The sequence below is a fragment of the Artemia sp. Qi Xiang Cuo genome, chromosome 11 (genome assembly GCF_049724085.1).
Source record: "Artemia sp. Qi Xiang Cuo chromosome 11, ASM4972408v1, whole genome shotgun sequence".
Taxonomy (NCBI): Eukaryota; Metazoa; Arthropoda; class Branchiopoda; order Anostraca; family Artemiidae; genus Artemia; species Artemia sp. Qi Xiang Cuo.
This window is the reverse complement of record NC_142804.1, coordinates 69,416,734-69,430,909: the sequence shown is the minus strand read 5'-3', so window position 1 is coordinate 69,430,909 and position 14,176 is coordinate 69,416,734. Positions and strand designations below refer to the sequence as shown.

The 14,176-nt window shown below is 35.2% G+C and overlaps 2 protein-coding genes across 3 annotated transcripts in view; both read left to right on the top strand.

Moving 5' to 3' along the window:
• The window catches only part of LOC148947286 (uncharacterized), a 66,321-nt gene that overhangs the window by 19,685 nt on the left and 32,460 nt on the right, over positions 1–14,176 (top strand). The gene's annotated exons all lie outside the window — the stretch shown is intronic.
• LOC148947287 (THAP domain-containing protein 3-like) overlaps positions 11,054–14,176 on the top strand; it is a 34,674-nt gene continuing 31,551 nt past the window's right edge. The window contains exon 1 of one of the 2 annotated variants that reach the window (XM_089097368.1): positions 11,054–11,193. In XM_089097368.1, coding sequence (XP_088953494.1) covers positions 11,105–11,193 — 89 coding nt within the window. In that variant the 5' untranslated portion in view covers positions 11,054–11,104. Of the gene's footprint in view, positions 11,194–12,027; positions 12,102–14,176 lie in introns of those variants that run through there. The other variant, XM_089097369.1, reaches the window with a different exon arrangement.

The following is a 14,176-nucleotide window of genomic DNA, read 5'->3' as shown; positions in this document are numbered from 1 at the left end:
CAGGAAGTATTTTTTGGGTGGGGGGCTAGAGGAGGGGTTACTCTGGATAATATTTCCGTAGAGGATGTTTCTTTGGGGTAAGGGACATTTCTATGAAGGGGGCGCCGGATTTCCAAGCACTATTTAAAAAACGATCAGAAATTAAATAAAAAAAACAAGTTTTTTCAACTGAAATGTAAGAAGGAGTATTAGAACTTAAAACGAACAGAAATTATAACGTATGTGAGGGGGTTCTCCCCCAAGTCAATAACTCTCTCTTTACGCTACAGTTTTTTTTTAGTTATTTAAAAATAGCGCGCGTTTAGAATTTAAAGGCATTTTTTTGTCTGTGTTACTTTAATCAAATTTTTTTTTTAATTTTTAATTAATTTTCGGTTTATTTACTAAGGGCAGAACCCCCTCAAATAAGTAATAAAATATACGTAATAAAAAAAAACAATAAAAAAACAAGCGATACGGCTCAATATAATCGAAACTTTAAAAACGGAATTTTGATGTCAATAAATGTATCAAAAGAATGTGTTTATAATGCTGATTCTAAATATATAAATTTTATTAAGTTTAGTGTTACTCATCAACGGCTACGAGCCTGAGAAAATTTACTCGATTTTTTAAAGAGGGGGAAACATCCCCTACAAGTGAAAGAATTTTAATGAAAATCACACCGTCAGATTCAGCGTATCAGAAAACTCTATTACATAGGTTTCAAGCTCATATCTGCAAAAATCTGCAACTTTGTATTTTTTGCCAGAAGAAAAATATACGAATATCGAAGTTAGTTACGTAAGTTAATTTGTAAAGACATCCATTTAGCAAAAGAAAAGTAAAATTTTTATGCAAATAAAAGCTACATTAACTAAAAAACGATCAGAAATTAAATAAAAAAAAACAAGTTTTTTAAACTGAAAGTAAGGAGCGACATTAAAACTTAAAACGAACATAAATTATTCCGTATTTTAAAGGGGCTATCCCCTCCACAGTGCCACGAACTTTCCGCTCAAGTTTGACTCTTTGTCACAACTTTATTTTTTTTAAACAATAAAAAACTTTAGCGTAAAGAGCGAGGCGTTGAGGAGGTGACAGCCCCTTTCATGTACGGAATAATTTCTGTTCGTTTTAAGTTTTAATGTCGCTCCTTACTTCATAGTTTAAAAAACTTGTTTTTTTTATTTAATAACGTAAAGAGCGTGGTATTGACTAAGGGGAGAACCCCCTCATATACGTAATAACATATACGTAATAAAAAAACAAGCGATACGGCTCAATAGTAATCGAAACTTTTAAAAACGAAATTTTGATGTCAATAAATGTATCAAAACAATGCGTTTATAATGCTGATTCTAGATATATAAACTTTATTAAGTTTAGTATTACTCATCAAAGGCTACGAGCCTGAGAAAATTTACCCGATTTTTTAAAGAGGGGGGGGGGGAAACATCCCCTACAAGTGAAAGACTTTTAATGAAAATCACACCGTCAGATTCAGCGTATCAGAAAACCCTAATACATAGGTTTCAAGCTCGTATCTGCAAAAATCTGCAACTTTGTATTTTTTGCCAGAAGAAAAATATACGAATATAGAAGTTAGTTACGTAAATTAATTTGTAAAGACATCCATTTAGCAAAAGAAAATAAAATTTTTATGCAAATTTTGTTTACTTATTCAATGACGGTGAGCCAAAATCAAAGTTGCATTAAATTAAAAACGATCAGAAATTAAATTAAAAAAACAAGTTTTTATAACTGAAAGTAAGGAGCGGCATTAAAACTTAAAACGAACAGAAATTATTCCGTATATGAAAGGGGCCGTCCCCTCCTCAACGCCGAGCTCTTTGCGCTAAAGTTTGGCTCTGTCTCACAACATTATTTTTTAAAACAATAAAAAACATTAGCGTAAAGAGCGAGGCGTTAAGGAGGGGACAGCCCTCCTCCGTTGAGGAGGGGACAGCCTTTCATATACGGAATAATTTCTGTTCGTTTTAAGTTTTAATGTCGCTCCTTACTTTCAGTTTAAAAAACTTGTTTTTTTATTTAATTTTCAAAAAGACCGCTATTTAAAAATGGAATGCAGAGTAGTTTTCATTGCGTTTACGATATTTAAACTGTTGTTTTTTGGGGTTTAGGGGGGAAAAGGTACCTAGGTTAAATTAGATCATGTATTTAATATATGGTATGCTTTACACACACCCCCTAATGTGCAAATATATAGCCCAAATTTGTTTCTCAACTATTATATATTCATCCTATTTTATTTCATTAGCATTAACCAAACTTGACTTTTAGAAGTGATCATCAAAAGCACCAGTACCAAATGTTCTCTTTAATTTCGATTTATTTTTATTTTCCTTTTAATTTTATTTTCCTTTAATTTTCAATTAATTTTTCCTCGTTTACACTATTTTTTTGTGCCATAAAAGTGTCATTCGAAATTTGATACAGGATCTTTGATTTTCTTCTAATAACTTGTGGAATAGACCTATCCAAGAAAATACCAAACGTCTATCAAGAAGTGTTTTTCGTGAAATTCTTAGTGAGTTTTCAGAAAATCGAAGGACATCACGCATTTTACTGGCAGATCCAAAATTGTATGGGGCTTTACGCGAGAAAAGCTCCTGTTATAGAATATTCTTCCAGTTTGTTTACCAGAAAATAAATAAAATGGCATTTCCTACTGCTTAGTCTGTATAATCTTAGACCTTTTACGGCACAATTTCTAAAATATTTTTAAAACTATATATATATATATATATATTAAAAATATCGTGCTATTATTATGTTTTTGAAGGGGATATATATATACGGCTCCATATTTTTTCGTAAAAAATTGGTATCTTGGGATACTCTCGCATAAAAAAAAAACGATCTAGATAGGTCAGAAGTCTAAGGAAAATCATTAAGAGACTTAATTTTGGTTTTGCAAATGACGTCATGTAATAAAAATTACAATGACGTAATGCACGTAAAAAAGTTACAGTGACGTCATGTAACTCATGGCATCAAGACATTTTATAACATCATTCCTCTTATATAAACCATGTATGTTCCCAAATGTAGTCAGTAATATTTATCTAACACAATAAGTTATTTATCCAGTACAATGTCTAAAGGAAGACCCCAAAAAAATGAAATTCTGTGAACTCAAAATAAATGATGATTCTGTGGAACTTCCTCTCTTGAACGCGTCAAGGGAAGGATTTTTCGGGATTATCTCTCCCGGCAATTTATTCCATATGGCAACCGGTCACCGGGCGAAACTCGTTTTCAGATATTCTTGGCAGGGAGTACCCTGCTCAAGGTAGTCCTGACGAGCTGTACTTCGGCGAGCTGATCGCAAGGGCTTTGCTTTATCAGGAACGAGCTTCGATAGCTCCTCTGATGGAGGATTATACAAGTACTTATAGAAAACCGACATGGAAGCCACATCCAAACGTTCCTGGATCAGCTGTGGGGTTTTAGCTTTCGTGTTGCCAGAGGTTGCTGCACGCACTGCTCTATTTTGAATATGTTGCACTTGAGTGATGTGGCTTTTTGGTGCACCAGTGAAGAGGACCTGCATATTCTATGACAGGTCTGATCCACGATTTGAAAAGTGGCAGAGTAGAATTATCAGGGAGAAGCATTTTGCTTCTTAGGATAACTCCTAATTTCTTGTTGCAAGAGGATCTAATTTTACTGAGATGCTCAGTCCATGAGAGATCCGAAGAGAAATTAACTCTAAGTAGACGCAGTGTATCAACTCGCGTTATTACCTCTCCTTTGAAGACGAAATCAGGATGAGCCCTCATATTACTCGCCTTAGAAATTAGGAGCTCTTTCGTTTTCGATGCGTTAAAACTCACAAGCCATACATCTGCCCACGCCTCAATTTTCACCAGGTCAGCCTGAAACTCCTTGTGGTTCACTGGGATCTTCACAAGTATTAAACTTGATGATAACTCTATTATAGAACAGTCCCCTCAAGATCGTCCCGATGTCATTACTTGAAATGGTAAACTGAAATTTGACGATATAATCAATGATATTGATAAGGATCAGATATTTGGAAAGGTGGCAGCATATATGTATACGATTGAATTTCAAAAACGTGGACTGCCTCATATGCATTTGCTATTGATCTTAAGTCCTCAGGATCGAATCCATAATTCAGTAGAAATTGATTATCTTATTTTAGCTGAAATTCCAAATTCCAACGATCCATTACTAAGAGAATTAGGCTTAAAGTGGATGATTCATAATCCCTGTGGGAATTTAAATCCAAGCGCGAGTTGTATGATTAATAAAAATGGAAAATTCCAGTGCCGCTTCGGTTTTCTAAAGCAGTAAAATTCAGTCACATCTCTAGCGGAGGTTGAAAAACCAAAGTATCGACGTCGTTATGATCCAAAATTAGACTAAATGAGTAGAGAAGAATTTCCACATTACCGTGCTGTTTATCAAACATTCTAATATTTACCTAATTACTCGTGATAATCGTCCTGTCGCCACATTTAATCCTCATATGCTTAACAAGTAGACCAATGCCACATAAATGTCAAATATGTAGGAAATAAAGGTCCGATAAAATATCCATATAAATACATCTACAAGGGACGTGATAGTGCGTGCTTCCCAAGTATGGCTTACAAAATATGGATCAGTTTTTGCGGTCCATTGTAAATCCAAACCTACCATTTGGTGGGAAAATTGTAGTTGCTGGAGGTGATTTCCGACAGGGTATACCAGTTCAACTCCGAAGCAACCGCAGTGAAAACACTCGATTTATCGATAAAAAAGTCATCTTTGGAAGAATTTCAAACATGTTTCCTTCGAGAAAAATATGCGTTTCGATCCTGAAAATGAAGGATTTGCAAAGTACATTCTCGAATTGGAAAGTGGAAATCTTTATAAAATTACCTTAGTGAAAATAAATTACCGCATGATATAATTTCAAGTGGCAATTTGATTAAGGAAGTATCCGGAGAATATTTGTCTAAATTGAGTTTCGATTTAATGAAGGATCGAGGTATTTTAACTTCAATCAACAAGAAGCTGGTAAAATATATATAAGAATTTTCAAACGCCTTCCAAGAGAACAAAAATTATATAGAAGTAACGATTCTGTAAAAGATAAAGAAAAAAAGAGGAATGCGATTTACTTCAAAGTTTCCCCATTCAATTGACACAACAGATTTACCTCCAAATGACTAAAAAATAAAGAGAAATACGATAGTTATGCTTTTGCGTAAGATATTTCACAAGGGACGTGTAATGGGACCCATCTTATTGTTACTGAATTATGTAACAACATAATTAAGACGAATATCCTTACTGGGAAAAATTAGGAAAACAAGTCCACATATCCCGAGTTACAGTGGAATCTAGTAAAGGTCAACTTGGATATACTGTTCACCGAGATTAATTTCCACTTCGACTCGCATTTGCCATGACTATACATAAGTCGCAAGGGCAAACTTTTGAATTTGTTGGCGTCGACCTTAGGACTCTAGTTTTTAATCATGGAATGTTATACGTTGCATTTTCTCGTGTGAAAAGGCAACTTAGCTTAAAAGTTCTGCTATCACCAGAAAATGAACGAAGAACATATAACGAAGTGTGGAAGGAAGCCCTAACAACTACCAACGAAATATCTTATTGTTAGAGTGATACTTTTTTTTTTATCATTAATACCTACCATACCTTTGTTAAAAAACAAAGGTTTGGCTATATGTATTTCATAATGACGAAAGACAAGCCGAGGTAAAACGAACAAAACAAATTGAAAATTATAGCGATGTTTATTAGGTTCTGGACTTTGACATGGATAAAGTCATCAATGCCTACTATACTTTTCAAAATGAAAAACCTAGACTAGATAAATCGTTCAAAGAAAAAAGAAGTTTTTGTCCCTTCACCTGAGCAATTGAAAGAAAGAAAGGTACGGCGATATGTCTTTCATAATGACAAAACACAAGCCGAGGCAAAAGAAAAAGTTTTTGTCCCACCACGTGGACAATTAAAAGAAACAAAGGTTCGGGGATATGTCTTTCATAATGACACAAGACAAGCCGAGGCAAGAGTTTAAGGTCCATTAAAAAAAAATAATTTTCAAATGGAGCTACTTCTAATTTAAGGTCCATTTGGACGTCATGACATCAAGTAAAGTCTTAAATTGTCTGCGTTTAGAAGAAAAGCGACAGTGAGAATCCATATATAGAAGCGTGCCGAGTGCCAGGACCCGGTTTTGTCCCAACAAGTTTTGTCCCACCACCTGAACAATTAAAAGGAACAAAGGTTGGGTGATATGTCTTTCATCATGACAAAAGACAAGCCGAGGCAAAAGTTAAAGGTCCAATTAACAAAAATGTAATTTTACAAAGGCACCACTTCTAATTGAAGGTCCATTTTGACGTCATGACATCAAGAAAAGGCTCAAATGTCTGCGTTTAGAAGACAAGTGACAGTGAGAATCTATACATAGAAGCCTGCCGCGTGCCGAGCATGACATCAAGAAAAGGCTCAAATGTGTGCGTTTAGAAGACAAGCGACAGTGAGAATCTATACGTAGAAGCCTGCCGCGTGCCGGGCCCGCTGGCAAAGCCGCCGGGCTTCGAAATGAACCAACTCGAAGACTCGAATGAACCAATGTCTTCGAAACCAACTCCAGACTTCGAAACCTACTTGTAATTCCCAAAAATATCTAATAATAAAATAGCACTACTAATTACCGATTTTTATATATGTATTGGAATAAATTAATTTAAGATTATATTTTTTTAAATTTAGAGTTACAAAGGTGAGCCAAATTTCACGTTCAAGAGATCTGACCTATCTACCCGTGAAAAACTCGAATGCCGCTTATGTTTATACTTGTTTAAATGTTCTCCGGAGCACTTGCATCTCGGTCCAGCTTTGTATAATGGTTGAGATAGTAAATGATCATACTGTATTATATTTATGCACAGTGGTTTACACATAGTATATGTTATTCAGAAAGGTATGCATGTTTTAACTTTACTTTCCAAGAAGACGAAGGGCATTCAGGTGAGCCTTTCAGAGAATGTTGAACTAAATGAAAACACGTTGTGTGTATAAAGATTGTAAAAAGGTTTAACACAGGAATAACTGAGTATATTAATTTGGAAAATTCCGGGAATGATAAGGGCTATGATCAAAAAGGCAATATTTGCATACTATCTATAATAGTATAACTACCACCTCTACTACTACCATACTACTCCATTGACAATATTGAGGGGAAATTGAACTAAACCAAAAGACGCTATGTTCATGCACACTGTCAAAATAGCGTACCTCAGGAATTGATTTGGGTAGTAAGTTTGAACTTTCAGTGAATGCTTAAATGGGAAGATCGTTTCACCAAAAGGCAATATGTGCAAGCTACTGCTAATACTACTATTACTGCTACATTGACTACTACTACTACTACTTCTTCTTTGGAGCTACTTGTAAGGTTAAGAGCACTGAGATGAAAATTTCAAGAGGTATATGAAGATACAGGTTATCAAAAGGACATATCAGCAATGTCATAGCAATGGCTAATTTTATTAAGTTGAAACTTCCAGGACTTGAGGACAAGGTATGTTCTACTGACCAAAAGGCAGTATGTTAGTAGTACTACCGCTATTCAATACTTCTGTTAGTAATATCAATACTACTACTGTGACTACTACTACAACGATGCCTAAGGGCATGAAGGTGAAATTTTCAAGGAATTTTGATGGGGGTAGGCGAACTGAAGCACAACACGCCCTCTGTATGTAGGTTGTCAAAAGAGTTTAACAGCATTAACTTAGGAACATTTCGGTGTGTGCAGTTGAAAATAACTGTGCTTGTTGTGAGGGATGTTGAACTAACCAAAAGAAAATATTTTTATCCTAATGGTACTGCTTCTACTCATATTACTACTACTGTCACTATTATTACTACCTCTATTACTACTACTGCCACTAAAGCTGAGGTTACTACAATCAATTCTACTGCTACTTCTATTACTACTACTGCTATTAAAACTAAAGATATTGAGGCCACAAATTTGGGATATATAGAAACTGTATGGAACTAGTTTGAAACACACTATGCCCACACAGGTTGTCAAGGAGACGCTTCAGAAATGCTTCAGGAACGGTTGATGCTATTAAGCTGAAACTTTCAGCATGTGTTGAAGGAGATGTTGAAGAAACCAAAAATGCTATTCGCATACTGCTACTAATGCTGCTACAACTATTGCTACTGCGCAAGCTAAGAGCATTAAGGTGAAGCTTTTAACGACTATTTAGGCGGATTTTAAATGAAATCAAAAGAAACTATGAGCATGTGGACTTTCTAAAAGATGATTAAGCAATACCTGAAGAATACCTTATATTATTTAATTAGACCTTTAAGGGTATGTTGTAGAGGATTTTGAACTAGCCAGAAGTCACTATGTGTATACTTTCAGTACTACCACTACAGTTACTGTAATTAATGACGCTAAGGATATTAAGGCGAACTTTTAGGGAACGTTTAGGAGTTTCAATTAAACGAAAAAAATGTATGCATGCAGGTTTTCAAAAGAGCATATGAGCAATATCATAGGTAGCACCACTCTATATTTGCTAGAAATATTATTGAAACTTGTAGAGGAGCTAATTCCATTTAAAATTAAAAGTTCTAGTACCCTTTTTAGGAGTAAAAAGAGATTGGAGGGCAAGCAACCTTTCTCTGAAGCCCATTCATTTTCCAAACGCACCCAGTCAAAATTATGAGACGACCATTTTGTTCAGCATAGTCAAACGGTCCAACAACTATGTCTTTGGGTATATTGGGCATGTCAACCCCCCACAGTCATGTAATTGGCCCATTATGCTTTAAAACTAAATAGTGCTTTAAACTAAATCCAAAGGCGTTGTGCTTATGTTTATCAATAAGGCACCTCATCAATATTTCGAAAACCACTGGGGGTATTAAGTTGACACTTTAGGGGCTACTACTATTACTACGCTCTTACAATTTAAATAAATAAAAAGAGTGCAAGTATGTCCAGGTTGTCACAGGCCAAAGATAGAATCTTTTGGGAATGATATTAAGTTTTATTTTTCAGGTCAACTTCAGGAGTTATAACATAAAAAATACTGTTTGTGTCAGGATTAAAAATTGTAGAAAAATTTTCTCCTACTCACAAACAGCAACCCATACTATGGATTTTCATAGAAAAAAAAACTGAAGATATAAATATTATTCTTTGCATGAAAAAGACTATTTCAATAAAAAAAAACAGCAATTAATTTCAAAAACTTTTTCCACACAACAAGTTTTTCAAACAAAAGTCAAGAGCTCCATTTATCCAAAAATGAGCAGAAATAAAGTCAAATAATCTTCCAAGCGTAGAACTACCACAAACAAACACAACTTAGAAACAATAGAGCAATTTTCTCAAGACATTAGAATTCAATTCAGTGAATATTTCGGCCGTATGTCCAAGGGCCGTCTTCAGCACAACACCAGCAAAAAAAGTATATATATAAAAACTTACATTGAAATGCAAACTTTAAAACTAAAAAGGTTGACTGCCTCGATTGGATAATTCATTGGATCGTTCGGAGTGCTCTTAACCGATTGTCCTGGGTGGCTGATGCGTTAAAAAAAAGCTTTTAAAACAGCCCTAGCATCCTTACTTCAGCGAAGTTCAACCAGGACTGATAAATAAAATGATGTGAGATGATAAAATTCATTCAAACGAAACAAAGTAAAATAATTAAATACAAGCTTTCAAAGCTAATCTTGCTTTTATTGGCAGCTAGCCTTAAAGGCGTTTTTGTAACGGGTTCATTACTATTGTCTATTGGTTTAGTAAAATATCTTGTTAGATCATTTTTAATTAAGTTTCAATTAAATCATTCATTTGAATCAAATCAGCCTTTCTCATGTTAGCTAAGTTTATCTACCAGTGGCGGATCCAGAGGGGGCGCGCGCCCACCTAGCATAGTCTAAAGTAGTGTGATTTACTTAATTAACGTAAGTTTGTGTTAATTTAGCTTGCTCCTAACGCAAGTTTATCATATCAACCTATTTTGCGCCCCCTTCCTAAAAAATCATGGATCCGCCCCTGTTATATACAGTGATCCAACCTTACAGCTCCTTCGCTACGTGTTGTTTCGTTTCTGCAAGACTGTGACTCCGTTTTCCTCAAACAGTATAGAAATTCTTGTTGGGAACCAGTACTAATCCATCGAATTTGGCTCGAGTGCAAAGACCTGAACTGGGAAGCTGGCTGCGAGGACTTCCCCCTTGAACAATTTGTACGATATTTTTTTGCGCACACGTGCATATTACGAAGTGAAATTTAAGAATCGTGAAATGAACAGAAATCTCTATCAAGAAAAATAAACCAGCAAGTAATTATTTTAGTTTTAGTAGTTTAAATATTTGATTATGTCCTTTTTTGAACAAAGAGGCAAAATTTTTAGAAACTATTATTTTATTATCTCCTTAATGATTTCCTTAGTACTTAGTACTTATTACTTAGTATTAATTGCTTATTAATTAGTTCTTAGTATTTAGTAATGATTTCCTTAGTTTCCTTACTACTGCAGACAATAAAAATCAAACCAGTATCAATAAACATATGTGAAAAAAGGAAGCGACTAAATTTAATTTAGCTGTGAGTCTGCATTCTTGCCGACCACATAATTTACCTTTGCGAAAAAAATGACAAAACTATCGAACTGAAATATCAATGCGAAGCGCCAAATATCCTAATCAAATGTCATCTCGTTATGGCATTGTTCAAATAAAACTTATTTTTACCTTGATTATCCTTATAAATTCATTATTTTTCATTCTTAAATTAATGTTATCTTTACCTTTTGCATTATTATGGCCATACCAACTATCTTCCTCGGCCATTCGCGTGCCTACCCGTGAAAAATCTTATTTCGCTTATGTTTATACTTTTTTATATGTTCTCCGGAGCGGTTGCATCTCGTCCAGCTTTGTCTAATGGTTGAGATAGGCAATGATTCTACGTATATATCTTATCTACAGTGGGCTTTGTCTAACGGTTGAGATAGGGAATGATCATACTGTTTATAATCTATCTACAGTGATATTTCTCAATCACTGAATAATGGTGCGATTGTGTATTATTCGTGATTGCGAAAGCAGAAAGAAACGTGGTGACCCGGCGAAGTGGTTCGCCACTGTCCCATCTCACAGGTATGACTTAACTGAGCGGCATATCCAGGATTTCTAAAAGGGGTTGGGTTGGATTAAATTTTAGCAAATACAGAAATTTCTAGTGCTAACTTCTAATCAACACTGCAACAGGGAGATAGATGCGATTTTATAAACAGTGGGAGAGGGAATCATGAAGTGGCGGGAAAATTTAAAATTTTGCACTAAATGTTTTACAACAAAGGGGTAACCTACTAGTTTTAGCAGAGATTATCTATTAGGTTTCACAATAATCTGTGGTTTTAGATAGAAATATTGCGCCAAGGAGCGTCAAAACTTTTTTCTTATTGGCAAGCAAAAATATTCCCTTGCACTTTTCCTCTATTATGCTCTTTTTTGGGCCATAAAAATGTCCATCGGAATTAAATGTAGAACCTTTGTTTTTCTTCTAATAACTGGTGCAATACCGCTATTAAAATAGATATCAAACGTCTGTTAAGAACTGTTTTTTTGTGAAATTATTAGTGAGTTTTCAGAAAACTGAAGGACATCAAAAGAATTGTATTTGCATTATAAGAAGAACATAAAGTAATGCTTGTTGTTATTATCGTTGTATATATTCTACGACGAACTTGCAAATTACGTAGAACTTCTCATCAGAAACCCCTTTTTTATGACTCGTTATGTTAACCCTCATGATGATTTTCATTATCTTTCCTGTTTCAGCAAGTTTATTGTCAGTCGTAAATCAAACCTTTTCCGTCCAGGACATGTTTGGAATCAGAGGGAAGGGATATGGCCCCTCAACAGATCCAAAAATGGCCTGGCTTGCATAATTTGCTGTAGCTCAATTATTAAGCTTTAACATGACATAGCAAAAGACTTTTGAAGATGCCGAAACAAATGATTTTAGTCATGCAAATTTTTAGGATTTTCTTTCTTAGAGAAAGGTAGGGGGTTGAGTTTTTTATTTTGGTTCTTTGCATTAGTTCACGTTTTAGCTGTCTTGGCATAATTAGCTTATTTTTCTAAGAAAATTTTCATCGCTTTGGTTTTGAGCGGAGTAGTAATACATTAATGGCTCCGAGTCCGACCATAGCCACCACTGCTTTCTTTTACACTGGTTTAAGATCACAACGAAGGTTTAACACCGATTTGTTTCTCCAAGCCGCTGGTCCATAGTGGGGAATCCCGCATATGCATTATGGGCCATGCCAAGCCCTGAGGGCATTCTCCAAGACGCTGGTCTATTGTCTACATATGGAAATTCAAACGGCTTTGTCAATGACGTAGGTTTTTGTAGATTTAAATGTAGGTTTTTTGTAAATTTAAATTTCAAATGCCCAAACGGGTTTTGAGGGTCAACGACACTTGTTTTAGTCGTGTGCACAATAGCACACTAGCACGTGAGCACGATACACACTTCTAGGTGGTAGATGAAACTAAAAGAATATGTCACCAAGGATCTCGGCGCGTATAAGCGCTACTCCCATTTCCTTTGGTTAAGAGAAAGGGTGTGAGCCGGTGAAATGGTTAGCTTCTGTCCAATCTTACACGTATGGCTTATGACTTGACTGAGTGGCAGATCCAGGATTTATAAAAGGGGGACTTGGATTATATTTTAGCGACGGACATTTCCAGTTCTAACTTCTGATCAACGTTGCAACAGGGAAATTCAATAGTTTTAGCCAAGATTATCTATTAGGTTTTACAATAATCTGGGGGTTTAGATAGTAATATTGCGGACTGGTGGAATAGCCCTATCCAAGAAAACACCAAGTGTCTGTTAATAAATTTTTTTTCGTGAATTTTTTCGTGAGTTTTCACAAAATTGGAGGATTACAAAAGAATTATATTTGTATTATAAGAAGAATATAAAGTGATGCTTGTTATTATTATTGTTGTAAATATGCTGCCACGAATTTGCAAATTATGTAAAGCTTCTCATCAGAAAGTATTTTTTTATGACTCGCTAAGTTAATCCTCACGATTCTTTTCATTATCTTTCCAGTTTCGGGTTACGTTCAAGTTTGGTATAAAACTTGGAATGTTTCAGAATTGTGTAAAGATTATTTAAAATTATTTAATCATTCTAGTTATCAAGTTTGTTGTCAGCTGCTAATCAAACTTTGTTTTGTCCAGGACATGTTTGGGTGCTGTCCTATTAGCCGGGTAACCCGCATTGAGAAAAGCAAAAATCAGATAGCCATTACCCGGTAATTGGATATCTGACACAGCATAAACAAGGGTTTCTCACTCCGGAAACTATATTTAAACTTCAGTTGTTTTGGGGTATGAGGGGGGGGGGGAAAGGTACCTAGATTAGGTTAGGTTCCGTATTTATAATATGCTATGATATACCAACACTCCCTCACCCCTAATAAGCAACTATATAGCCCGAACTTGTTCATAAGCTATTACATTTTCATCCTATTATGTTTTGTTTCATTAGCATTAACTAAATTTCACTTCTCGCGTGTTGCTCGGCTACTAGAACAGTACCCATGTTTGGAGCCATTAGTTAGGAAGTGGTATGGTCCTTCACAGATCAACCAATAATTAAGCTTTAATATGACATAGCAAAAGACTTTTGCAAATACCAAAACAAGTGATTTTAGTCATGCGTATTTCTAGGATTTTTTTGGAGAAAGAGAGGGGCTTATCTTTTTTTATTATTCTTTACATTCAGTTCTCCTTTTAGCTGTCTCCGCATAATTAGCGTCGCTCTCTGAAAAAATTGTCCTCACTTAGGCTTTGAGCGGTAGCTAACGGAATTTTTTTAATGCCCCTTTCTGTCGCTGATTTTTTTTTATCTTTGTCTGAAGAGCTAGAGTAGAACTCTGAATTCCTGGAACTCCTGGAAGATTTCCCTATATAGAAGGTGCGATTACTTTTTTTCCAAGGGTCTTTAGTTTTCCCCGTTTGGTGTAGCTTTACTGTCGCATTTTCAGGCCCGCTACCCACCTTATCTTTTGAATACGAACATATGTGTTCCTCAAAGGTAAAATCTAGACAATATATCACC